This window comes from Hylobates moloch, unplaced genomic scaffold (assembly GCF_009828535.3).
Source record: "Hylobates moloch isolate HMO894 unplaced genomic scaffold, HMol_V3 SCAFFOLD_7, whole genome shotgun sequence".
Classification (NCBI taxonomy): domain Eukaryota; kingdom Metazoa; phylum Chordata; class Mammalia; order Primates; family Hylobatidae; genus Hylobates; species Hylobates moloch.
Window position 1 is genome coordinate 133822758 of NW_026652282.1, and position 24820 is coordinate 133847577.

At 49.3% G+C, this 24820-nt stretch overlaps 1 protein-coding gene across 1 annotated transcript; it reads right to left on the minus strand.

Annotated features, from left to right (window-relative positions):
* Positions 1-5989: 5989 nt before the first annotated feature.
* Positions 5990-24616, minus strand: TKTL1 (transketolase like 1). Its single transcript, XM_058441370.1, has 11 exons — positions 24504-24616; positions 20556-20653; positions 18947-19138; positions 18736-18863; positions 17210-17403; positions 14652-14820; positions 12840-12970; positions 10805-10888; positions 8546-8642; positions 8275-8394; positions 5990-6748 (listed from the first exon to the last, which is right to left on the minus strand). The coding sequence occupies exons 1-11, from the start codon at positions 24585-24587 to the stop codon at positions 6576-6578; spliced, it is 1470 nt and encodes a 489-aa protein (XP_058297353.1). The 5' UTR covers positions 24588-24616; the 3' UTR covers positions 5990-6575.
* Between the last annotated feature and the right edge of the window lie 204 nt (positions 24617-24820).

The window sequence follows — 24820 nt, forward strand, 5'->3', positions numbered from 1 at the left end:
ACTCTGCTCTTGGGGCAGGTACTCGGCTGGAGGCAAGGACACGGGAGGGATTTCAGCCCTCTCGCTCCCCAGGAAGGTGTCCTTGTGCAGAGAACAGCCTGCACGACCTTCTAGGGCACCCAGGATTAGGCTGTATCCTCCCTCTGCCCAAACTGGCTACAGAAAGTTCTTTTTAACACCTACTAGAGAGTGAGGAGACTGTAGCTGGAATTTCTTTTTTGTTTTTCTTTTTTTCTGAGACACAAGAGTCTTGCTCTGCGGTCCCAGGCTGGAGTGCAATGGTGTGATCTTGGCTCACTCAACCTCCACCTCCCAGGTTCAAGCCAGATTCTCCTGCCTCAGCCCCCCCGGCTAGCTGGGATTACAGGCACGCGCCACCATGCCCGGCTAATTTTTTGTATTTTTAGTAGAGACGTGGTTTCACCATGTTGGCCAGGCTGGTCTCCAACTCCTGATCTCGTGATCTGCCCACCTTGGCCTCCCAAAGTCTTGGGATTACAGGCGTGAGCCATCTCAGCCAGCTGTAGGTGGGATTTCTGAGTGCCCGTTACAAATTCCTGATTGACCCAAGCTGGGCAGGTCGCCCCGCCAGCCCTGTCCAGCTATGGCCTGTGGTCTAGGTTACATGAGCCAGTGCTAACTAGGCTGGGATGAGCATCGCACCCGTGAGACCCCATCGCCTGTCTTCCATGCATCCGTAGTGGAGTTTGGGAGAAGGCAAGGAAAGGAGCAATGATACAACTTGTAGTTGTGTCATTTCAAGCATACCTGGGCCACAGGTGAGGGCGGTCCCTGGGTGGAAATAAAGGGCAAATGAAAACACAGAGGGGTTGGGACTCGTGGATCACACCTGTAATCCCAGAATTTTTGGAGGCTGAGGCAGGAGGATCGCTGGAGACCAGCCTGGGCAACAAGGTGAGACCCCCATCTCTAAATACAGAGGAAAAAATAAAAACCACCAAAAAAACAAGCCTAAGCAGGACCTGACACTAGGGCCATGCAGGAGCAGCTTGCTGCACTTGGTCTTGATGGCCTCTGGGACAGGAGGCCTTGTGCCTTCAGGTGAGTGTGCCGAACGGAGCCCCTCAGCTCAATCGAGTGTTTTTGCAGGGTTACTTCCAGGATGAAGCACAGGGAGCTCAGGGATAGCAGGTCCATGTCAGCCTGGGTCTGTGTGAGCAGGTGAGAAGGAATTTCCCTGCCTCCCAGCAGGTGCCCTGAGCACCCTCCAGCACGGCCTGCCTGCGCACAGGCGCAGCGAAAAGGCTCAGGTCTCTGTGAGCCCTGGCTGATAGATCACCTTGCCTCCTTAGTGCGGTCATACTGCTGGGATCCTGGCAGAGACAACCTACCTTCCCTAGAGGGGACACGTCACCCCAGGATTCTGCCACAGGACTTTTGGAGGTAAAGCTAAAGTGGGGCCCACAGCCTCACGATGACAGCACTGGCCACCATCATGGAGTAGTCAGTGGGCAGGTCAAAGAGCAAGGCTGGACCTGTCAGGGTTCCAGGGTGGAATCCTCAAAGATCCCCAATCCCATCATTGTCAGCAATGGCTGGGAGCATCCACCCCCTCCTCACAGCAGCCCTAGGATGTCGGTGCCAGTGTTACCCCCATTTTCAGACAAGAACAGGAGGGAAATGTGACTCATGAAACTGGGCTCCAGAGCCTGAGCCCTTTCTCGGCTTTGCTGCACTCCCTCCCGTCCTGCCCTCTGAGATTCCCTGTGGTGTGTGGTGTGTGGAGTGTGGTGCATGTGGAAGGAAGGAGTCCGAGGCAAGTCTGGCTCAGTATCTCCCAGGCCTCGGGTCATCACGCGAAAAACAGAGGAGGCTAAAATGAGAACCACTGTTCTCTCGAGCCTAATCGGGTGAACTCTGCAAACACAGGCTGACCAGCTTAGAATTCTCAGCAGATCACAGAGCAGTTCTCATAGATGTTTGCGTTATTGTGATGTAAAGCTACTGACTCCTCAGATCTCTAATAGTCTCTCTGACACAACAACCTAAGGGTAGAAAGAAAGAGATACGAAAGAGTTAGAAGTCCAGGGAGATTTGAAAAGCAGCACGTACACAAGCCTAGTCCTAGTCATTGAAATGAAAATCTCATCCGATGGACTCAACAGCAAATTGATGCCCCTGAAGACAGAGTGACCTGGATGATGCCAAAGACACTTCCTCCTGCCCCATTCTTAGCAGATGACGTGGCTTCCTCCTTCTGTGATGCACTGCAGCAGCCCCTCCTCGAAGTCCGGAGCCTTAGGCCCTCCATGCTCCCAGGCTCACTACTAGACTCCTGGTCACCCCAACATCTTTATTTTTGCCCCCCTGCTCTGGGGGTTGTAGCTTCTTCCTTCACCAACTCTGTTAACTTCAGTGTCCCCTTTGCACTTTCAGCCCTCAAACCCCAAGTAAACACGCTTTCACTTCCCTTTCTTGAGATCCTAGGTATGTATTTTCGTCTCCTAACTGGTTCCTGACTAATCCAGAACTGGCCCCGGGTAAGGTTCTGGAAGAAAAGGCCTACACACATGGAGTCTGGGGATTGGTCTGGTCCTGCCTTTGGGCTGGAGTGCAGGGTTGAGCATTTTCCCAGGGGGAAGTGGGGCACGAGCCATCCATGGCCTGCAGTGGCTTCACAATTAATCTAGCTGTCACTTCGGTTGCTTGGGATGATGGGCCAACCGAAGCAAGCACCAGGGAGCTCAAGTCCTTGCTGCACCTGCCATGGTGGTCACGGATGGCTATGAGGGCTGTGGTATGGGATGATCCTTAGTGGCCCTGACTTTGTACCATGAAGACACGATGGGCTCAGGCTCCCTAACTCTCAGCTCAAGCCACAGTAAGAACGAGGGTGCTTCCAGGAAAGGCCTCAAAGTTCCCTTACTCCTTGCACTTGCAGGGCTGACAGTTCTGACAATCAAACACATTTTATTGTGCCAGTTACAGATTCCCAAAGTGATGAATTCCCAGCCTCGCCACACTTCACACGTGAATCGTGGGCAGTGATGTGGGAAGGATGGGACCCTGAAACCCGGAATTAGGCCATCTGGTTGGCCTTGGTTGAAGCCGAGACTTGAGAAGCCCCCAGTCCCTCTGCACCTCCCTTGGTAGTGGTGGCGGCTCGACCTCCCATGTCTGGGGGACTGGTGTTTCTTCGCTGGAGAACTCTGTCACAAGTTTACCTGGGGAGGAGCCTTGCCAGTGGACACTCACTTGTATCATCCAGGAGACCCTCTACAACTAGACCTAGAACTAGAACGTTGCCGTTAGACCCAGAACTAGCGTCAGGTACACACTTAGGGAGGGAGGGTATCTCTCCGGTGGGCCCTGATACCAGGTGCAGCCCAGGTCCTGCCCTGAGCGGTAACTCTGCGTGCTCGGCTTCCTCACCCAAGTACGGAATGACACATCGGATCATTCCAGCTCTCCCGAATCTAACGACCCAGCTTCTCTAACCCTGACCTCGGCCTGGCAGGGCAAGGAGGCCTCGTGAAGCGGTAGAACCTCTCTCAGCTGCCCGGGGAAGGCCGGGCTCCGAGGGTGAAGGTGAGTGCCCACGGGTAGGAGCCATGCCTCCAGGTAGCGCCTGAAGCACGGGCCGACGGGGCGGGAGGGTGCGCGGGGCCGGCGTGAGACGGTGTCTGATGGTGGGTAGCAGGCGTCCAGGGAGGGCGGTGGGACAGCGGGGACAGGGGAGCAGCCCGGGTTGCAGAGGGCTGCCTGGCCTGGGAGCAGGCAGGCAGGTTGGTCGCTGCCAGCCCCAACATAATCCCAGCGAGGCGGGGAAGGATCGTGCGGAGGGGCCGATGGGGCTGGCCAGTTGAGGGCGTGCTGGGGGTGCTGGGGAGTAGGAAGCTTCCAGGTATGCAGGGCGGGCCTGCATGGGTGTTTCGAAAAGACAACACTAACATCCTGAACACAGCCTTGTAGGATACATACTGTCCCCGTCATCAGCACCATCATCCCCTTCTACAGCTACCCAAGGCCCCACAGTCAAGGAGCAGATTTGGGGATTCAAGCCAGGTTTTGGGACACACGGTTCCTGAGTCCCTGCTGGCTGGCTTCTCCATGGGAAGTAATCAGAGCAATCAGATGTTAGGAGGACTCAAGGGCGAGGGGATTGGCCCGAGGCCAGGGTCCATGGCATCTTTTCCAGGGAGTATTCATTACCAGGCTCTTAACAGTTAAGAAACACACGTGTCTACTCAGAAGCCACGGCCAGGCCAAGCTGGCAACAGGGCTCACTCCCCTCGCTGGGTGATCATGGCTCCTGCGCTCTCCTTACTTTGATCTGCCCTACTGTTTATGCCCAGAACCTTCTAGGGGACTGAAGTGAGGCTTTGGGGGCTCTCTCCTGTGTTTAGAAATTGCACATTTTAATCATGGAATTTGTTGCTCCATTTGTTGCCACAGTGCGCTTATGTGACCTGTGGTCTCACCAAATCCGACATTTTGCACCTGAATACAAGCAAGCATAGCTTGTCTGTTAAGAATGCCTTCCTCTAAAGTAATGCTTTACAGCCACCTTCAGTGTCGCTGCATCTACTCCTCGTAAAACGGTATTTAACCACCACCCTCTACCACACTCTTGAAAGGGTACACAGAATTATCCTACGACACAGCAATTCAATTCCACTCCTAGTATACACGTCCCTAAGAAGGGAAAATCTACATCTACAGAAAACCTTTCACATATTTTGTGAAATCTGCATCTTCACAAAATATGTGAATTGTCAGAACACTATTCACAAGAGACAAGAGTGGAACTAATCCACATTCATCAACTGAATGGAAGAATAAAATGTGTTATCTCCATATAATAGAATAGTATGTGGCCATAAAAAGAATGAAAACCACTGAATTGTATATTTTAAATGAGTAAAATTGTCTGGAGTGTGAGAAGCTGTGATTACCTTGAAGTAGTGAGATAAGTGAGGTAAAACATTCTTGCTTCTTCGCATCTTCTAAATTTTCTGCAATCACCCTATAGAAACTATTTTTACAAAATAAATTTTGAAATCTTATGAAATAAGCAGAGCCATCATCATGCTCATTTTACAGGCCAGGAAACCAGCTCAGTGACTTACAAGGGCAGGAGTAGGAAGGGTCTGCTTCCATCTCTATCCCGCACATTCTAGAACAATTCCTCAGTCACACTGGTCATGACTCCAAAGATCTCTGACCACTTAATTTGGGCAATAAAAATAAGGAATGGGCTGGGCATGGTGGCTCACGCCTGTAATTCTAAGCCCAGCACCTTGGAAGGTCCAGGCGTGAGGATCACTTGAGGCCAGGAGTTTGAGACCAGCCTGGGCAACACAGTGAGACCGTCTCAAAACCAAAGCCACAACAGGAATGTGACACAGCAGACACATCTAGTAGAATTTTAAATCTAGTTTTGAAGCTCAGGTTCATCTTTTTCTGGTTGACACTTACATTCTAGACACATCTTAAATTTTTTTTTTTGAGGTGGAGTCTCACTCTTCTCCCAGGCTGGAGTGCAATGGCAGGATCTCGGCTCACTGCAACCTCTGCCTCCTGGGTTCAAACAATTCTCCTGCCTCAGCCTCCCGAGTAGCTGGGATTGTAAGTGTGCACCACCATGTCTGGCTAATTTTTGTATTTTTTAGCAGAGAGGTTGTTTCACCATGTTGTCCAGGCTGGTCTTGAACTGAACTCCTGACCTCAGGTGATCCACCTGCCTTGGCCTCCCAAAGTGCTGGAATTACAGGCGTGAGCCACCACGCCTGGCCTCTAGCCACCTACTTTATGTGCTTATAGCTGACAGGAAAGGCGTCAGCTCAGGGACAGCTTTTCAGGCCAGGTGCTGTCCTCGAGCGAGTGCTTCCTCTGCAGCCCATTATTCTTTCCCAGGTTTACTGGTGGGGGCCGTGGCTCACTCTGGTTTAGATAAAAGCTCTTTCCTTATTTAGGAACTGACCACTGAGAAACTGATTCATACAGAAGGCACGTGCTGAATAAAGCAGCGGGTTTGGAATGCTTTATTAACATTGACTTGAACAGTACTGTGGAGGGGAGATGAAGGCAAACAGCGAAGGGAATTCCAGGGCAGCTGCAGGTGGGATGGCAGCACACAGAATCCCAAGATGGGAACAGCTGTAGGTGTCACGGTGTTATCGTGCTGTGGAAACTAGGCTACTGGAATCTATACTTCAATCCACATTTTCTTTACTCATGAAGGAAACACACTGAAAAAACTATTACCTCTACCAGTTATTCACGAAGGAAACACTTCGGAAGAATTGATTATCTCTACCACTTATCTATAGTCTTATCAGAAAACTTACTATCAGGTAGTTGTTTTGTTACCTATTTTTTTCACTTAAAAGTTGTGTAACTCCCTTTAATGATCCAAAAACTAGAGTGGTACTTGCATATGCAGTCACAGTTTAAAGGATAAGTAGTTAGCTTGAATTTCCGAACTAGAGATGAAGGTGTTAGCTGGCTTTGCTTTTAAGAAACAAAGCATGACAGTATAGATTTAAATGATGGTTTGGGAACAAACATAAACACAGGGTAAAGAGGCCAAAAGACCAAAGCTAACAGCTATTTTAGTTCAGCAACATGCATTTCACCGCCACTATGATATGTCTGGCACTAATTCCATACATATCCAGCAATTCCTCGGGCTTCCCACTCTGGGGCACTCCCGACACTGCCAGCGAATGAACCTGAATGTCAGGATCCATGGAGACGGCCGCACAGACAGCTTCCCCGATGCCACCTGGGGAAACAAGGATGTTAGGCCCTTTTGTGAGAGCAGCTTGTCAGCCTTAAAGCCTCACCACATAGAGGCCTTTGAATCTGCAGCTTCCCAGGGGAAAATCTGATTCATGTGAACAGTCACTCCGATGGGCCTGCGGAGTTCTTCTTCTAAACTGCCAGTTTCCAAACTGCTCTGCCTCAACCTACAGTAAGGGCTGCCTGAGTGTGGGGGTCTGTGGCACTCCGATTCTCAAAGCTGCTGGGAACCTGAAAATGGTTAGAACTAACGAATTAACAGTGCAGAAAAGTGACTAGCTGGCTTGAGGCTGCTGGTTGGCAAGGTTAGCCCTTGGCTGGTGAAGGTTCCCTTGCTACTCTAACACTTTGCCTACTGGACAGGGCGGTCACGCACCTGGACTATTGGTAAGGACAATGTGGTTGACATGAGCACCTGCTTTCCTGTTGGGAGCCAGGGATTTGGGTACCTGCCTGGCAGAGAGTGCCAACAGGACCTGCCCCCAGTACACACTTGAGGTGCCAAGTCTCTAGCAGGCAGCCCTTAGGCAGGAACACAGCCTGCGTGGGAGGCACTTCTCAGTATGCCCCTTGTGGGGCCAGGGGGAGGCTGAGGCAGGACTTCTTTCAACTCCACCTGGCCCATGGTTTCCTGCCCTGGTGGATCCCCCCCGCCCCCCCGCACCCTTTCCCTGTCATCAACCTCAGGTGTGAGAGCAACTGTGTGCTGGGTCCCAGGAATCCCTCAAGAGAATCAGGCACCGCTTGTGCAGGCTCAGGGCCCCTGCCGCATGAACACGCAATGCTCCTCCTTGTATCACATCATCTGTCCTACCTAACCTTTCCAGGCGCAAACACTGCCCAGCCCATTCTCCCTGACACAGTTTTCTGCACTTGCTGTGTTCTCTGCTATTTCTGCTTCTTTCGTCGCGGCATACTTTTTTTTTTTTTTTTGAGGCAGAGTCTCACTGTTTCCCAAGCTGGAGTGCAATGGTATGATCTCGGCTCACTGCAACCTCCACCTCCTGGGTTCAAGGAATTCTCCTGCCTCAACCTCCCAAGTAGCTGGGACTACAGGCATGCACCACCACACCCAGCTAATTTTTGTATTTCTAGTAGAGATGGGGTTTCACCATGTTGGCCAGGCTGGTCTCGAACTCCCAAACTCAGGTGATCTGCCTGCCTCGGCCTCCCAAAGCGCTGGGATGACAGGCGTTAAGCCACCACGCCTGGCCTGGGGCATACTATTCGTCATTCCAAACCCAAAGAAACTGCGATGCTTTTCATGACGCCTCGCTTGCCTGCAATAGCAACTCTTCTGTGTTGCCACTGACCCGCCCTGGGCACTGTGCACTCTGCTGGGGACACACAGATGTGTATGAGTATGGCCCCACGCTTAGTGAACACCAAATAACAAAGCCATGCTGGGTGAGAGGCAGACTATAGGTGATGCCTGAGAGCATGCCATGTGGCCAATCAAGGAAAACAAAAACACCAAAACCTTCCAAAGCATTCTCAATGCTCACACACCTTGCGGGTAGTGATCCTCCACTGTAATGATCCGGCCCTCTGTGGCTTTTGCACTGGAGATGATGGTGGCGACATCCAGAGGTTTAATGGTAAACAGGTCGATGACACGGATAAAAATATCTGCAGAACAGCAAAAACCAGCTTGGTACAAGAAAGAGACTTAGAATAACATGCAGGGATAAAAATAAAAAGAGCACTCAGGGCACAGGAGGTAGCTGAAGTCCTACCTCTTCTCAGCTTGAACTTCAATGCTCACACTCAACCAACTGACCTTGTTTCAAAAGCTCATCAGCAGCTGCTAAGGCTTCATACACAGTAATTCCAGCTCCAATAACTGTGACCTTGTCACTGACACAGTGGCGGAGGACCTGGTATAGTGCCAGCAAAACAGAATGCCATGGTTACTACACACAGAATGCATCTCAAGGTGGAAGGCACTTTGCTATGCTGCTATCCCCCAATTCTAACAATTTCACTCCTTAATAACTCACTACTAAAAAAATCAGATGCATTTACAAGCCAGGACACATACTTTTCGATCGGCAATTACACTGCTTCAGCTGTCCTGGCGCATGGATACGCCACACACCCATCAGGAGTCCGCTTTGAGAGCTCGCTATGGCATGCAAAGATTGGGCTCCAGTGACTAACATGTTAATGAGAACATTCTGGGCACTGGCAACACGCTCAGTGCTAAGATCTTGTGTGCCTGAGCTCTGAGAACCCTCACGGCTTCCCTGTAAGATCTATTCAGTGGCACAACCATTCTGCAGCTGAGGAAAGCAAATCTCAGAGCAGGAGGAAGTGGCTCAGGGCAGCGCTGGGACCCACAGCCAGGCGGGGCTGACATCAAAGCCCTCGCCCTCAACAACGTACTATTCTGCAAGCAAAGACAGAGTTCCTGGGCTTCTTTCATAGGTTAGTTGCCTCCAAAACTACCCATCGGAGGCATCTGGAATTATTCTCCACTTCCTCTCTGTATAGGTTTCCCTGTAGCTAAAGAACCATTGCTGATAGTACAGAGAGGGTTTCTGAGCCACCCCATTCTTTAAGGATGTCCTGGCCTCTTAAAATACATATACACGCATGCACACATATCCATGTCCGCTTTGCAAAGCCCAGCCCTTTAACGATCCATGCCATGCATGTTATCGCACACATTTAACTCACATCCTTTACTATCAGTAAATTGATTTTTGTCAGGACAGGAAAATTATTAGAAAAGAGACGACAGAAACAAGCAAGCTCTGCAAACCATGTGAATGTCAAGAGACCCTCCCCATAGAAACAGAACCTGTAGTTAACACCAAAGGTGAACACTAACTTTTCCATTCGGTGGCGTTTTCCAGCCACCTTATGGCACACAGTGGACAGTTCTGGAAACACCTGCTTTATGGCAGCACTCTGGCCCTTCTGAGCACTTGCAACTGTGAATCCTGGAGCAGCCTAGTCCCTAGCAACCAAACCGGATGTTACCTGCTGCTCTTTCAAGAGTGGCTATGGGCAAACCTTTCGATACAGTATGATCTCAACTGTGTAAAATATACATGTATGCCTAGAACAAAGACAGGAAGGAAGCATGCCAAAATGTCTACAAGCCCCACTCCCTAGGTGATGAGCAGTCACTTATTTTCTCCACAGACGTTTCTGGTTTTCTCCATGCATGGCTCTGACAGGCAGGCTGAGCAGGGGATGGTCAGCGTGGTGGGCAGGCCTGGGGAGACTGGGCTCACTACTCAGGCCTGGATTCTGGTCTTGGTACTCACAAGCTGTAAACCCTTAAGAAAGACACTTACTTTCTCCAATCCTCTTCTACAGATAGGACTGATAATCTGAACTTCTCAGGGCTTTTGTGAGAATACCAGAGATCATGTTCCCTTTTATTCCTGGCCTTAGATCTGTAAAATCTGAACCTAACAGATTATTCATTTCAAATGATTTCTATTATTTTTTGTCTTGTTTTTAGAGACAGGGTCTTACTCTGTCACCCAGGCTGGAGTACAGTGGTGTGATCCATCATAGCTCACTGCTGCCTTGAATTCCTGTGCTCCTCCATCCTCCTTCCTCAGCCTCCTGAGTGGCTGAGACCACAGGTGCACGCCACCATACCCGGCTAATTTAAAAAATTTTTGTAGAGATGGGAATCTCGCTGTGTTGCCCAGGCTGCTCTGGAATTCCCTGCCTCAAGCAATCTTCCCGCCTTGGCCTCCCAAAGTGCTGGCTTCTGTTTTGTTTAGCTTGCGGCCAAGATAAATTATAGCCACGACCGCTCAAGTGGCTTCATGTTACTATCTTTGAGCTCAACAACAACAAAAGACTCCATTTGGAAAGCAGAAAAGTTCAGGCTAAGTTGAAATTCATAGAATGTTCCTTCCCAAGGAAAAGCAGGTACAGGTCACAATTGTTTTTTAAAAATATGAGAACAAAGAAAGGATGATGTCTCAACTCTGAAGATACCTGATGATAGATTCAGAAGTGTTCTTTTTACAGGAGACGATACTGAGTAACACAGGAGTGCTTAAGCCCTTACCTTGGCCTGTCCGATCTCAAAGCGTTCCTGTGGGGTGTAAATAACCATAGTTTCTGGTCGGGTGGTCCGAATGAAGCACATCCCCTAGGGCATAAATGGAGCCATGGTTTAGAAAAGCAAACAATGAATTTCCAACAACAGACATTGAAAGAAGTGAGGGAGGGGTGTGAACAGGACAGCTCTTTCTACTAAAAGCACAGGCTTTGGAGCAAGGGGTGAGCATCTACAACCAGGGGACGACAGGTCCCAGCAGGACCCTGGGGCTGCCCTGAAGGCCAAGCTCCCCGTGCCATCACACCAATCCCCTTGGAAGATTCCGCAATACTCACTGACTTGTTCTGTGCCGACAGAACATTAACTCACGGCAGGAGCACTGACTCACACTGACTAGAAAAGCCCGAATAAAATGTTAAAACATTAACCTTTGCCACAATAACTTGTAATACTTCATCCTTAGAAAGACCATAAACATCTATCTGAATACAAGATGACTGGCCCCTTTTCCAATAAAATGTAAATACATTTTTATGACCAATTTGAACACATAAACATTTACCTGTATAAATGAACACTTGTATGTCTAAAGTATTTGTTAATTTACATACATATTAATGGATGCATTATAAACGAATATAGCAAGAAACGTCACTACTGTTCATTCATACGCTATGACCCATCTTTATTCAGTATCTTCACCAAGGCATAACTCAGCTGCAGTGAAATGCCCTTCCTGAATGCTGCATCCACCATGGAGCCCTCATCCAAGCCCAGCAGCGCTTCCGCCGGCAGAGTTCCCTTGTGCCTCCTTCCAGTCAGTCTCCCCCCACTACAAAGCAACCTCTACTCTAATTTCTATCACCTAATCTTGTTTTGCGCCTCTCTTGACCGTTCTAGAAATGAAATCCTCTAACGTGTGAAATCACAGAACAATCTCCAAGATAAACTAATTTTAAAAGTACACAATTGGCCAGGTGCGGTGGCTCATGCCTGTAATCCCAGCAACTTTGGGAGGCCAAGGCAGGTGGATCACTTGAGGCCAGGAGTTTTGAGACTAGCTTGGCCAACATGGCGAAACCCCGTCTCTCCCCAAAAATACAAAAATTAGCCAGCCGTGGTGGAGTGCACCTCTAGTCACAGCTACTCCGGAGGCTGAGGCAGGAGAATCTGGGAGGCAGAGGCTGCAGCGAGCCAAGATCGTGCCACTGCACTCTAGCCTGGGCGACAGAGTGAGACTCTATCTCCAAAAAAAAGAAAAAGAGTACCTAATAATATGTAAAGTGGGAGCCCATTTATAAAAAAAATCAAAGAAACACCCATGAGTGCTTGGAAAGGGAACGTACAGTCCCCATCCCGACTGTGCCAGGGGTTACCTGTGTGGGGCATGGGCGAGGTCCAGGGTGGCAAGAGGAACCTGCTGAACGTTAGCGGGAAAGGCTGGAAAGATCAAGACCACACTGCCTTGTCTCCCGTGCCGCTAGGTTCTGAACAGGAATTCGATTCTGTCCATCTGATGCCCTTGCATGAGGTCCTACACACTCCTGGCGCCCTAAGCTGTTCCAAAGGCAAGCCAGGGCCAGGGAACCCGGGTTCGTCTGTAGTGGCATCCTACCACCCGCTCTCCAGCTTCCTGGATGTCAGGACACAGCAGGAGCTTCTTCGCCTCTGGCTGCAGCTACTGGGGGCTAAACACTATAGTCTGGGACTCTGCCTGGAGCTTGCTCCTGCGGCTTCTTAAGCACCCTTTGTTAAACACCTTCTCCTGTTTATAACACCCAGAATGCTCCCGGTTTCTTCTGCTGAACCCTGACTGAGACAGGCTGTCAGGTTTTGTTCAGTATCCTGTACTGTTTGACTCCTTTACAAGGCAAATGTGTTTGTGTGCATAATCACCTGTGTTTTTGTAAAGAATTCTACCACCAAATTTTCTATAATGAATATCACTTTTATGTTGAGGAAGAAAAGTCCAATCATCAGTACGAAACTAGTAGAGTCCAGAAGCGTTTTCTGTCTGAAACTAGTGTCTCCTTACAAATACCTTGGCATTGGCCGCCAGAGCAACAGCATGCTCCGTGGAGACGGCATCAGTTGGGTAGAAGATCGTGCATTTGGGAATGGTTCGGAACATGGCTATATCCTCCAGGGCCATCTGGGAAACACCATCTTCACCTGAGAGAAGCAGAGCCCGATGAAAACAGGAGCATAACCCCATTAGGAACCTGGCCTCCACCCGCTTCTAGCTCTGAAGCAGCAATTATTCCTATTGCCACGGGGTGTGCCGAGCTCTAGCAGGGCCCCATAAACGGTCCCGCTGCATCCTCGTAACTCATTTACATCGTGTTCTCGCACGCCTGTCTCCCTTGACATCACACTGTGACACCTCGCGTTAGTCAACTGAAAAGTCCCAGTTGACTTTTCAGATGGATCACTCCAAGTTACTGTCCACGATGGCTGAGCATTGGTGGCCCGAGTTTGGCCTGCTAAGCCTCTGAACCCGTTCTCTTTAGGAAGGTCCTCAGGCTTTGTTCTCCCTTTTCTATATCCAGAGGCCGGGTTTTGCATACCAAAGTGGTCTTTTTCATTTCTCCAGGCCTTCCAAGTAGCTAACACACCTTTAAGGCATATGCTGAGGGTACTACAGGGTACTTTAGGGTCTATCTGGGAACGTAGTTTCTAGCCAGAAATGTGAAAGAGAAATCTTAATGTGCACTGGGCGGCTTAGCTCTTCTCAGCTAGGAAGGGGACTGTCACCATGCACACTGCCTTGCCTAGGACCACTGTCTAACCTCAACAGCCCAGCTCTTTTTTTTTTTTTTTTTTAAATTAACTATTATTGGCCGGGCGCGGTGGCTCACGCTTGTAATCCCAGCACTTTGGGAGGCCGAGGCAGGCGGATCACGAGGTCAGGAGATCGAGACCACGGTGAAACCCCGTCTCTACTAAAAAATACAAAAAATTAGCCGGGTGTGGTGTCGGGCGCCTGTAGTCCCAGCTACTTGGGAGGCTGAGGCAGAAGAATGGCGTGAACCCAGGAGGCGGAGCTTGCAGTGAGCCGAGCACTCCACTCTAGCCTGGGCGACAGAGCAAGACTTTGTCTTAAAAATTTTTTTTTAAAAAATACTACTTATTCCAAATAAAGTCACTGGTGGTCACATAAGACCTGCTGGCCTGTGGTTTTCTGGCATAACGACAGGAGCTGGGCATCATCTTCTATGACGCTCAGAGCTTTAGAGTTCAAAGGGTTTATTGGCCGTAATTCCTTCCTCTCGAGAGGGGTGTGCTTGTGTGCATGTGCTTGAGATACTCCCTGCATTAATACCACTCTGGGGAGAGACTGAGGCACAGATAAGCAGAATGGCTTTGCCTAAGGCACCAGCTCTAAGCATTGATATTCTTGTGATTGCAGTAAGTGCAATATTTGCATTTCTGTGATATATTAGGTCCCTCTACAGTGGAGAGAAGGAAACTGCATTCCCTGTGACTCCTCAACCAATGTGCCTCTGGGTGGTTGCAGAATTGGGCAGAAGGAGCTACTAGGGAGCCTGGGATGCTTCAGGCCCAGAGCCCTGGGTTCAGATGGTTCTAGGCTCAGAGGACCCAGTGTCTGTGGCCTTAGGGCTGCTGCCCTCAGCCAACTTGGAGACTCCAAGTGCCGAGTAGTCTATTACGGCCCTCCTAGCAGACCTAGAAGCCGCCTCTCAGACTCCACCTGGCTACTTGCCTCCTGCTTCCCGGGAATTTTTTTTCTAGTCCTTTTGCTTTCATAAATGGAAAGAAAAACTAGCACAGGCTGGGCCTCTTGTGTCCAGTGGGCCATTGATTGTAAGAAGCCCTGAGAGACACTACACACTCACCATGTTTTGCTCAGCCATAAAGCACTCGATGAAACGCTCAGGGTACTCTTTGTTGAATATCTCAGAGAAGGTAGAGTACTTGGTGTCACCGTCCAGCACAATGACTCTGTTGTTTGCATGGCCCAGCTTGGCCAGAGCCAAACCACATGCTTTCCGAGTAGCTATCTAGAAGAGAGAATCAGGTGGTAGAGTTTCTTCAAATGCATTTAGAAGGAACGACTACGGAAGGAAGGTACCATATTGTAGAATGACAAATTATCATCTATCTTGAGGAAAGTAAATTTGTGACTCACCAAAAATTTCCTTTAATGTCATAAACATGGATTGCTGGCCAATCTTAAATCCATACTAAACAGCTGATGTGGCACCCAAGTTTTTCTCAAATTGTGCTCTTTTAACATCTCCCCTCCCCCAACCCCCACTTTCTAAGCAGGTAAACACTCCACAGCTGAAGAGGGAGGTTTCCGACCTTAACGGTCCTCGTTCTATTTTTCAAATTACTTGCCCGGGTGTGCTGGCTCATGCCTGTAATCCCAGCACTTTGGGAGGCTGAGGCAGGCGGACCACCTGAGGTCAGGAGTTCGAGACCAGCCTGGCTAACAAGGTGAAACCCCATCTCTACTAAATATACAAAAATCAGCTGGGCATGATGGCGGGAGCCTGTAATCCTAGCTACTTGGGAGGCTGAGGCAGGAGAATCGCTTGAATCCGGGGGCAGAGGTTGCAGTGAGCCGAGATTGCACCACTGCACTCCAGCCTGGGTGACTGAGCGAGGCTCCATCTCAAAAAATAAATGTTGAATTTTATGAATTGCTTTTGTTTAGTGTGTAGATGATGATCACACTTCCCCCTTCCTTTGACCTAACACTAGAACAGTGAATTCTATTCCTACGTCTCCTGGCATGAGTCATCTGCATTACTAATTTGAGCTCACTGATTCATTTAATTTTTTTTAATGTACTAATGAAGTTGAGATGGGCTAATGTTCTATTTAGAATTTTTATATTGGTATTCATAAAGTTGCTCTACAGTTTTCTTTAGGCTAGCTTTGTCACATTTTCGCTTCATAAGTAAATCGGGATGACATTTTCATCTTCCTCCGTATTTGGAAAAATTCGAAACAGTTTAGAAATTACTCTTTTCATAAAGGTTAAAAATGAGTCACTATATAACCTGGTGAGCCTGGTGCTTTGGGGGTACAGCACTTGGAAAATTTTCTCCATTTTTTTCTAGGGCTATTGATCCATTTAAGTTTTTTATACCTTTTAGTCAATTTTGATATTTTATGTATTCCTAAAAATGGTCCCCCCCCCTTTTTACACATTTTCATACCAATTATACAACTATGGAGTTATATAGTTTTCTCAAACTTTTTTTTTTTTTTTTTTTTTTTTTTGAGACAGTCTCGCTCCGTTGCCCAGGCTGGAGTGCAGTGGCCCAATCATAGCTCACTATCCCCTCAAACTCCTAGACTCAGGTGATTCTCCTGCCTCAGCCTCCAGAGTAGCCGGAACCACATTATGGCACCATGCCTGGATAATTTTTAAATTATATGTAGAGATGGGGTCTCCCTACTTCGCCCAGGCTAGTGTTGAACTCCTGGGCTCGAGTGGTCTTCCTGTCTTGGCCTCCTGATAGTGCTGGGATTACAGGGGTGAGCCACTGTGCCTGGCTCACCCTTTGTTGATACACCTTCTTCTTTCTTCTGGTTTTTGTCTTCTGATTTCTCAAGTATTCAAAATTCATTTATTTTTAACCCTCATTACCAGGCTAAGAAAACATAAGCAACACTCAAGATTTCTCCAAATAAAGAAGGGTCAGAAAGTGTGTCCTTCCTCCCTAGGCTCGCCACCTTACTTCCTCTAGGCCATAAAGAACTTGCCTATGTCAGGTCTGCTATGATATACCAGAAGGCAGGATGTAAATGTGCTAAAAACCAAAAAGACTTGATTATTCAGAGTTTTGTGCATAATTTGATTCCTTTTTGAGGTTTCTGATGAATTGGCCTGCCCCTCTGTGTAATTCAGAGAGTAAGTTCAAAAGATCAGCCTGCCTGGGGCCAGTCTTCTTAGCGGAGACACAGAATTGTGGCACTTTCGTGCACAAACCAAAGTTAGGAAGCTATAAAAAGGCACACCACACCAGGAGCTAATAAATAGCAACTGACCAATCAGAAAATTCAGACACACACGTGAAAGCCAAAAATAAAAATCAGACCTAATAAAAGAGAAGCGGGGCCAGGAGCGGTGAAAGATCAAGTGCCTCCCAGGTGCAATGTCCACTACTCCGATGCTGGGTGCACTGAAAGCCCAGACCTCATCGCCACACAGTTTCTATCCATGTGACACAGCTGCACTTTGGACGCCTAAATGTATTTTTTAAAAATGGCAAACCTCTCTTTATGGTCTACAAACTGTTAGTTACACGTCACTCTAATAATTGGTTCGTCCATGGAGACCAGAATAAATGAAGAATCCTGTGTACATACGAACAAGATTAGAGAACAAAGCAGTTGACGTACCTGATTTATTCAATTATCCACCTTTCTGCCTACCTTGTCACCAACTCTGTAATCAGGTGGAGAGGTCATCCTTACATCTGTGATGTTGACTTCAGGTGAGTCCTCAATGGGGAGCTGTGGCTCAAGATTCCTGTTGGTCTCTATCTGGCTCTCAATTAATTTGATAATGGCATCTGCTCTTTCTGTTGGCATTGGCTTTCCATGCCAACTTTCTGCATCCTCAATACCTGTAATGAAACGAATAAAAGACATCCATTCCATACATATTTAGTGAGTGCCTATGAGGTCACCTGAAAAACAGACCCTGATGAAAAAGATGTCACCCTAGGACTCACAGGAGGAACACCTGGCACAGAGGGCCTGGGATGCTGCTGCAGCCAGAGAGAACAGCTTGGACAAAGGCCCGGAGGCTTTCTGAGACAGGGGTCTCACGCTATGACTCCTCCCCAAGCTGCAGTGCAGTGGCTGATCATAACTCACCACAGCTTCCAACTCCTTGGGCTTGAGTGATCCTCCCGCCTCCACCTAAGTAGCTGGGATTATAGGTGCAAGCCATTGCACCTAGCTATGCCCCTGAGGGCCACTGGTGAGTGGAAGGGAGAACGAGAACAAGGCTGGAGAGACAGGTAGGGCAGACCATGAAGGGTGGGTCTTGTGGGTATGAGAAGTTTGAGTTTTATCCAAAGCAAGATTGGAAACCATTGAAGGATTTGGAGTGGGGAAAGTGACTGATCAGATCCACTGTAGAAAGACCACTGTGGCAGCAGTGTAGAGACTGGTGTGGAGGGAGGCCAGCTGGAACTTTGGGAGAGATGATGGGTGTGCCAACAGTCATGGTAGCAGAGATGGGGAGGAGTGAATGGGTCCAAGATGTAATCTAGGGGACTGGATGTATGTGTGGGCATATGAGGCGGAGGCAGAGGCAAGGACAATACCCAGGGTCCTGCCGGGAGCACACTGGTAAAATAATTTACTGAACGGAGGGTACCAGAGTAAAACTATATTTTCGGTAGCAGTCACAGAACAATTTTATTCTAAAATGTCTATAGTCTTTTAAAAAAATCCAGGAGCCACACTCTTCGTGATGAGTTAAACTTGAGATAAACAATTTCAGCTGTCAGCCTTGAAATGTGATAGTTGGTGATTCCAAGCTCCCTTCTTCCCCAATTCCCAGGGTTCTTCCAGAAGAGAGTGGGCCTAGGCACGTGTGTAGGTATGCACTCTTATTTCTGCACCTGCTCATACACACAGCACGCTTTCTGATTCTACTAACCGTAGAGATTGTTCCCCGTCAGTCCTCCAATGGGCTGTACTCCTAGCCACTCCCTCGTGCAGGCAGCACATCACTGTTCACCTGCTAGGGCTTTTGCTACCTCCTATCCTAAGCAGACACTAGCTAGTGAAAATAAGAGAGCAGGAGCCTCCAGCATATACTCCAGGCAGAATTGCTAGTCACGAAATGAGTCATCTGCCTAGGCCCATCTAAGCCTCTCCCGCCTCTGCTGCTGAGCGGACAGATGCTTTTAACAACCAGGAGCAGGAGGAAAGTGCTTGCTTACTTGGGGCGCCCCGGCCCTTGAAGGTCTTGGCCACCACAGCAGTGGGCTTGTGCTTCACCTGAGAAGCCTGCCAGAATACCTGGCACAGTGCCTCCACGTCCCGGCCGTCCACCACATAAGTGTTCCACCTGCCAACAGAGGAGCAGGCTGGGTTACAAGAGATGAAGGGGGCAGGACAGAATGGAAATCAAGCACAAGAGAATACAGTTACCCGAAGGCTTCGCAGCGCCTCTGATAGATGTCTATGCAGTGCTCGGCGGGCAATGCACCACTGTGTCCCAGGCGGTTCACATCAAAGATTGCCACAAGATTGTCCAGACTGTAGTAGGAAGCAAAGGCCATTGCCTCCCAGACAGAGCCTTCTGAGGACTCGCCGTCACTCATGAGGCAGAACACCCGGTAGCTGGAGCAAGACAAGAGAGGTTTAGGACCCCGTGGGGGATCATCTGGGCCAACCAAGCAAATGCATTTCAGGAGGAGAAACGGAAGCAACCAGAGCAGCTGCTCCAGACCATTCGCTTCCCACAATTTCCCTCCCCACAATTTCCCTCATCAACTCTGCCCCAGCCCAGCAGCTAAGAAAGCCGAGCTTGAAAAGCCTGGGGCTCACAAACAGGCTTTGCCTCTGGCTAGTTTTCTCGTTCTAGCTGTAAAGCAACTTTTAGGTTCTTCTGCCACATTTCCTTATCAATAAGCAAACAGGGCCAGAGGGGAAGGGGAAGAAAGCAGCACCCTTAAGTTCTCCAAACATTTACACACTCATTTTTCTGGTAAGTTCCCTTTTAAAGCATTGCCACCTTCTAATTGTTTTTTTGGGATGTGTGGTTTGTTTTTGAGACTGAGTCTCACTCTGTGGCCAGGCGGGAGTGCAGTGGCATGATCTTGGCTCACTGCAACCTCCACCTCCCGGGTTCAAGCGATTCTCCTGCCTACAGGCCCACGCCACCATGCCCAGTTAGTTTTTGTATTTTTTAGTAGAGAGGGGGTTTCGCCATGTTGGCCAGGCCGGTCTCGAACTCCTGACCTCAGGTGATCCGCCCACCTCGGCCTCCCAAAGTGCTGGGATTACAGGCGTGAGCCACTGCCTCCCGCCGCCACCTGCTGGTTCTGTTCTTACAACTTATTTACAATAATCACAACAATCAAAACACCCCACCTTGGAAACGTGTTCTGCTGTGAAGTAAATTCCTCCACAACCAACGATGTGAGTGTTCGCATCAAGAAAACACATCTGGCCAGGCACAGTGGCTCACACCTGTAATCCCAGCACTTTGGGAGGCCAAGGCAGGTGGATCACCTGAGATCAGGAGTTTGAGACCAGCCTGGCCAACATGGCGAAACCCCATCTCTACTAAAAATACAAAAATTATCTGGGCATGGTGGTGCATGCCTGTAATCCCAGCCTACTCAGGAGGCTGAGGCAGGAGAATCACTTGAAACCGGGAGGCAGAGGTTGCAGTGAGCCGAGATCGTGGCACTGCACTCCCGCCTGGCCACAGAGTGAGACTCAGTCTCAAAAACAAACCACACATCCCAGACCCCACTAAAGTGCTGGAAGTTTTAAAAAAGCTATCAACCCTAGGATAAGAATGGAAAGGCAACAGCAGCTGAAACCTTTCAACAGACCTGTGGGAGAGAAAGTGGGGCAGCCGCCCGAGGAGGGGAGAAAGCACAGGGAAGGCCTTCCAGAGGGGTCACCACGGGATGTGATGGGGACTGGCCCTTCAGGGCTCTCCACCTCACGGAGATAGGTGGCTGCCGCCCGAGACTCTAGGAAGGGGATGCAGGGCAGTTAAATGGCTTCTGGGGAAGAACCTCACCTGGCCCTGTCGAAGTACTTGCCAGTATATGCCATTCCACATGCAACTCCCAGTCCTTGTCCAAGCCATCCTGTTGCCACATCCACAAACGACAGTCTCTGTAAGAGAAGGGACCCAGTGAGCCCAGACGCAGCTGTAGGACATGGTATCAGGTGGACTCACGCACTAAGTGCAGACTGCTCCTGGCAGCTGTGTAGCAGCGTCCCATCCGAATAGCCCCTCGCGCCCTGCTGGGTGAATTCCTCTTTACCACACCCATATGCACCCCAAGCTTCCGATCAACGTTACAAGAGGAAAATGGGTCAAGCCCAGGGCTCAGCCTGGGCTGGAAACTCAGGTGACTAGGGTGATGAAGACATCCACTGTCCCTGCCCGGGGAGTCACAGGTAATCCATACAGTATGGCAAGGGTGGCTGGAGCTTTGGGAATAGAGACGGGGAGCCTAAGTACAAAGCAGAAAACGTGAAGTATGATTCTTGCCATTTTCCCATGGCCTTTCCCAGTCATGCACAAATCACATGTTCAATGCTATGGAGGATATGGATCCTTCAAACAGAAACCAGAAACGGAATACTCTGGTTCCCTGGTTTATAAAACTCAGGTCAACTGAGATCTTACCAGTGGTCATCTAGAAGTGCCCATGCTAGACATGAACCCCTTTCTACCAGCATTTACCCCACCCTCACCGTCCTGTCTGCAGGCACAGGGTCATCACTATCCCAAGCAGAAAATGTGGCCCTCTGTGGGCCACAAGGTCATGCCAAAGAGCTGCTGCACTGACTGGAGAAGCGCAACTTGCAAGCATACTGAATTTACCCAACAGCTTCTGCAGCCACCGTTTCCACCTGGTCTTAAACATCCGTTGCCTCTGTCACTGCAGTGGCCTCCCAGCCTCCCCCACAGCCATTCTCAATCTAGCCACAAGGGGGAGCCTGTTAAAACTGAAGTTGACCGATCACATCTGTTAACTTTCTAAGGTCTTCCGACCTCCCACCAAGTAGAGCTCAACTTTTTGCACCTGTCTGCCCCCCCAGCCCCCATCACCTCCATTTCTCCCTCCCACTGCTCCGGCACCCTGGCCTCCTTGCTGCTCCTTGAACACAGTGGGCGTACACCTGCCTCAGGGCCTTAGCACTCATGGCACCCACTACTGGAGTGCTTGTGCCTGGATATGGGCACAGCTCACTCTCCTGCCTCTTCCAAATCCCTGCTCAAGCGTCCGCACTGAGGTCTTTCTGGACCACTCTTTTTCAACCAGTGCCTCCTACCTCCTCCACTTTTACCTGATTCCAGATGCTTGGCCCCACCTGACAGTCCATCTATTGACTTAAAAGTCTGTTTCCTGCCTGTCCTCTCCTCTGCTCAAACGTCAGCGCCATCCGAGCAGAGATGAGCGGGATCATCACTACTGTAGGTGGATGGATGGTATTTATGATTCTCAGATCTCCTGCTTCTTGCTTCCTACCCTCTGCTACTCCCTGGGTGCTCTTGACCTTCCCCGGAATTCTCTGCATGCTTTGTGCCCACCAGAGACTCCCTTTTGGTTCTGCATTTCCAGCCCAGCGGAACTGCCCCGTTCAACTCAAGTCTCTTTTGACTATGCCTCTAGCCACATCTCCCTCCCTATGGCACCCACCACACTCAAGTAACAAGCTCTGGCTCCCAGTCGCCTTGCATGCCCTTGGAAGTCCTATAACATAATGGACCAAGGCTGGGCTCAGCAGTCAGACCAACTCTGCTTCCCTCTGGCTGTGAAGTGTGAGGTCAGTGGGCCCATCTCAAAGACTTTATGGGTGCAATGGAGTCCAGAGCCCCCTTAGGTGAAGGAGGTCAAGGATAAAGTGAGGATAGATTGAGAAAATGGTGAAGCATCAGTGTGATGCCTGTTATGGCAGAAGTGCTCCCACATGGGTGTTGTCTACCTCAAGAACCCTTATGCTGTGGGGGAGACGATTCAGGGAGGTGAAAGGCCACAATGGACTACGCTTCATGTTTTCTCTTTCGTTCCAATTTCATCGGCCAGCTAAATCTCATGAACACACAAATTCTGGCAGCCGAACAGTGCCTGGTGTGCTGCTGCCCGGCAGAAAGCCTCTTCATCCCCTAAGGCCAATGGCTCTGATAGCAGCTGTTAGATGACAGTCTAAATTTTTTTTTTTTTTTTGAGATAGGGTCTTGCTCTCCCAGGCTCAAGTGATCCTCCCACCTTAGCCTCCTGAGTAGCTGCAGGCATGCACCACCACGCCCAGCTAATTTTCGTATTTTTTGTAAAGATTGGGGTCTTGCTATGTTGCCCAGGCCAGTCTCAAGAGATCCTCCTGCTGGAGCCCCCCAAAGCACTGGTGTGAGCCACTGTACCCAGACTTTCCTTATTTTAAACCAGAAATCTAAACACTCATATTGCATTTATATATCTATTTTTTTTTTTTCAATTTTCCTTGTAAAGGGGGCTGGAAGCGGTGGCTTGTTGGCTGTAATCCCAGCACTTTGGGAGGCAGAGGTGGGCGCTTGGGCCCAAGAGTTTGAGGCCAGCCTGGGCAACATAGTGAGACCATGTCTCTACAAAAAATACAAAAATTAGCCAGTTGTGGTGGCGCATGCCTGTAATCCCATCTACTCAAGAGGCTGAAATGGGAAGATCACTTGAGGCCAGGAGGTCAGGGGTGCATTGAGCTGAGACCGGGCCACTGCACTCAAAGCCTGGGCAAGAGCGAGACTCTATCTCCCCGAAAAAAGAACAAAAAAAGATGTAAAAAAAACTTCAAGTTTATAGACATGTTTAAAGACTAGCACAGTGAATTCCTTCCTGTATACTGCTTACCTCCAATAACCAACTGAAAGCAATGGAAGGCATTTACTTCATCTCTCTCCACACATGCGTGTACACATGTAAATTCTATTATTTTTTGCCAAACCATTTGACATTATGGTTCAGACGCCAAGACGAGGGTCACAATTATGGCCTTCAGGCACTTCAGCTATGCCCAGTTTTTGTCTTTACTTCCTACCGTGCTAATCTGGCATTTCTATTTGGACACAGTACTCTACCCGGCCAGATTTGTCTTTTTTTTTTTTTTTCCTCTTTTGAGATGGAGTCTCGCTCTATCGCCCAGGCTGGAGTGCAGTGGCACGATCTCGGCTCACTGTAACCTCTGCTTCCCAGCTTCAAACAATTCTTGTGCCTCAGCCTCCCGAAAAGCTGGGATTAGAGGCATGTGCTACCACGCCTAGCTAATTTTTTTGTTTTTTTTTTTAAAGTAGAGACGGCGTTTTGCTATGTTGACCAGGCTGGTCTCGAACTCCTGGCCTCCAGTGATCCGCCCACCTCAGTCTCCCAAAGTGCTGGGAATACAGGCATGAGCCACTGTACCCGGCCCCTAGGCAGGTTTTAATTTGCTTCGGGACGCAGTGTACTTTGAGATGGCATCAAACCAGCCACACATTCTCAAATTGACCTTGTTTTTAAGGTTCTTTTTCTTTCCTATCCCCCATGATACATCATGAAGTGGCTGGTATTTTGCCCAGTCTCATGAGAAGTGCCCCATCAGTTTCAGGTCAGATCTGCAGAAACATAGAAGAGGAAGCTGACTGACAGGGGTGGGATGTCCCTCCCAGTTACACTCAAGTTCCCCCAGGCTCAGTGAGTGGGATTCACTGAGGCTGCCCGCCTCTGCTCAGGCAGCACAGAGGGTGGGAGCAGCATAACCCTGCCATGGGGGAAGTTTCGTGCTAAGTGGGGCGAGGCAGGGTATGACCAAAGGAAAGGAAGGACAGTCAGCTCTCCCAAGCCACCCTTCCTACCATGCCATCACAGGGCTCCAAGTGGCCCTCAGTAGAACACTAGAGCTTTAAGATGCAAAGAAAGAAGAACCAAAATAATAAACGAGGCCCATTTCAGGCCTTGTTCCCACACAGTGGCTGTTCAAACTGGGCTCCCCACCGGCATACCTTTGCGAGGACAAATCGGTCGTTGTCCGGATTCTCTGGCTCTGACTGCTTGTACTTCATGACGTAGAACAACAGCACAGACATGATTTCGGCAGAACTGCTACATGATGTAGGGTGGCTGAAAGATAGGCATGACGCTGGTCATTTCTCACAGCAACTGACTTCCTAGCACGTGACCTTGGCACACGGTCTCCTCATAGAAGCAGTCATTTCTCCCAGCCCGGGAAGAATCCAACCAAGGGTAAGGAATGCCGGGCTCACAGGTTGGAAGGGTGCTTTAAAGCCCAGTAAGCTCACCACCCCTCCCCCTGCGCACA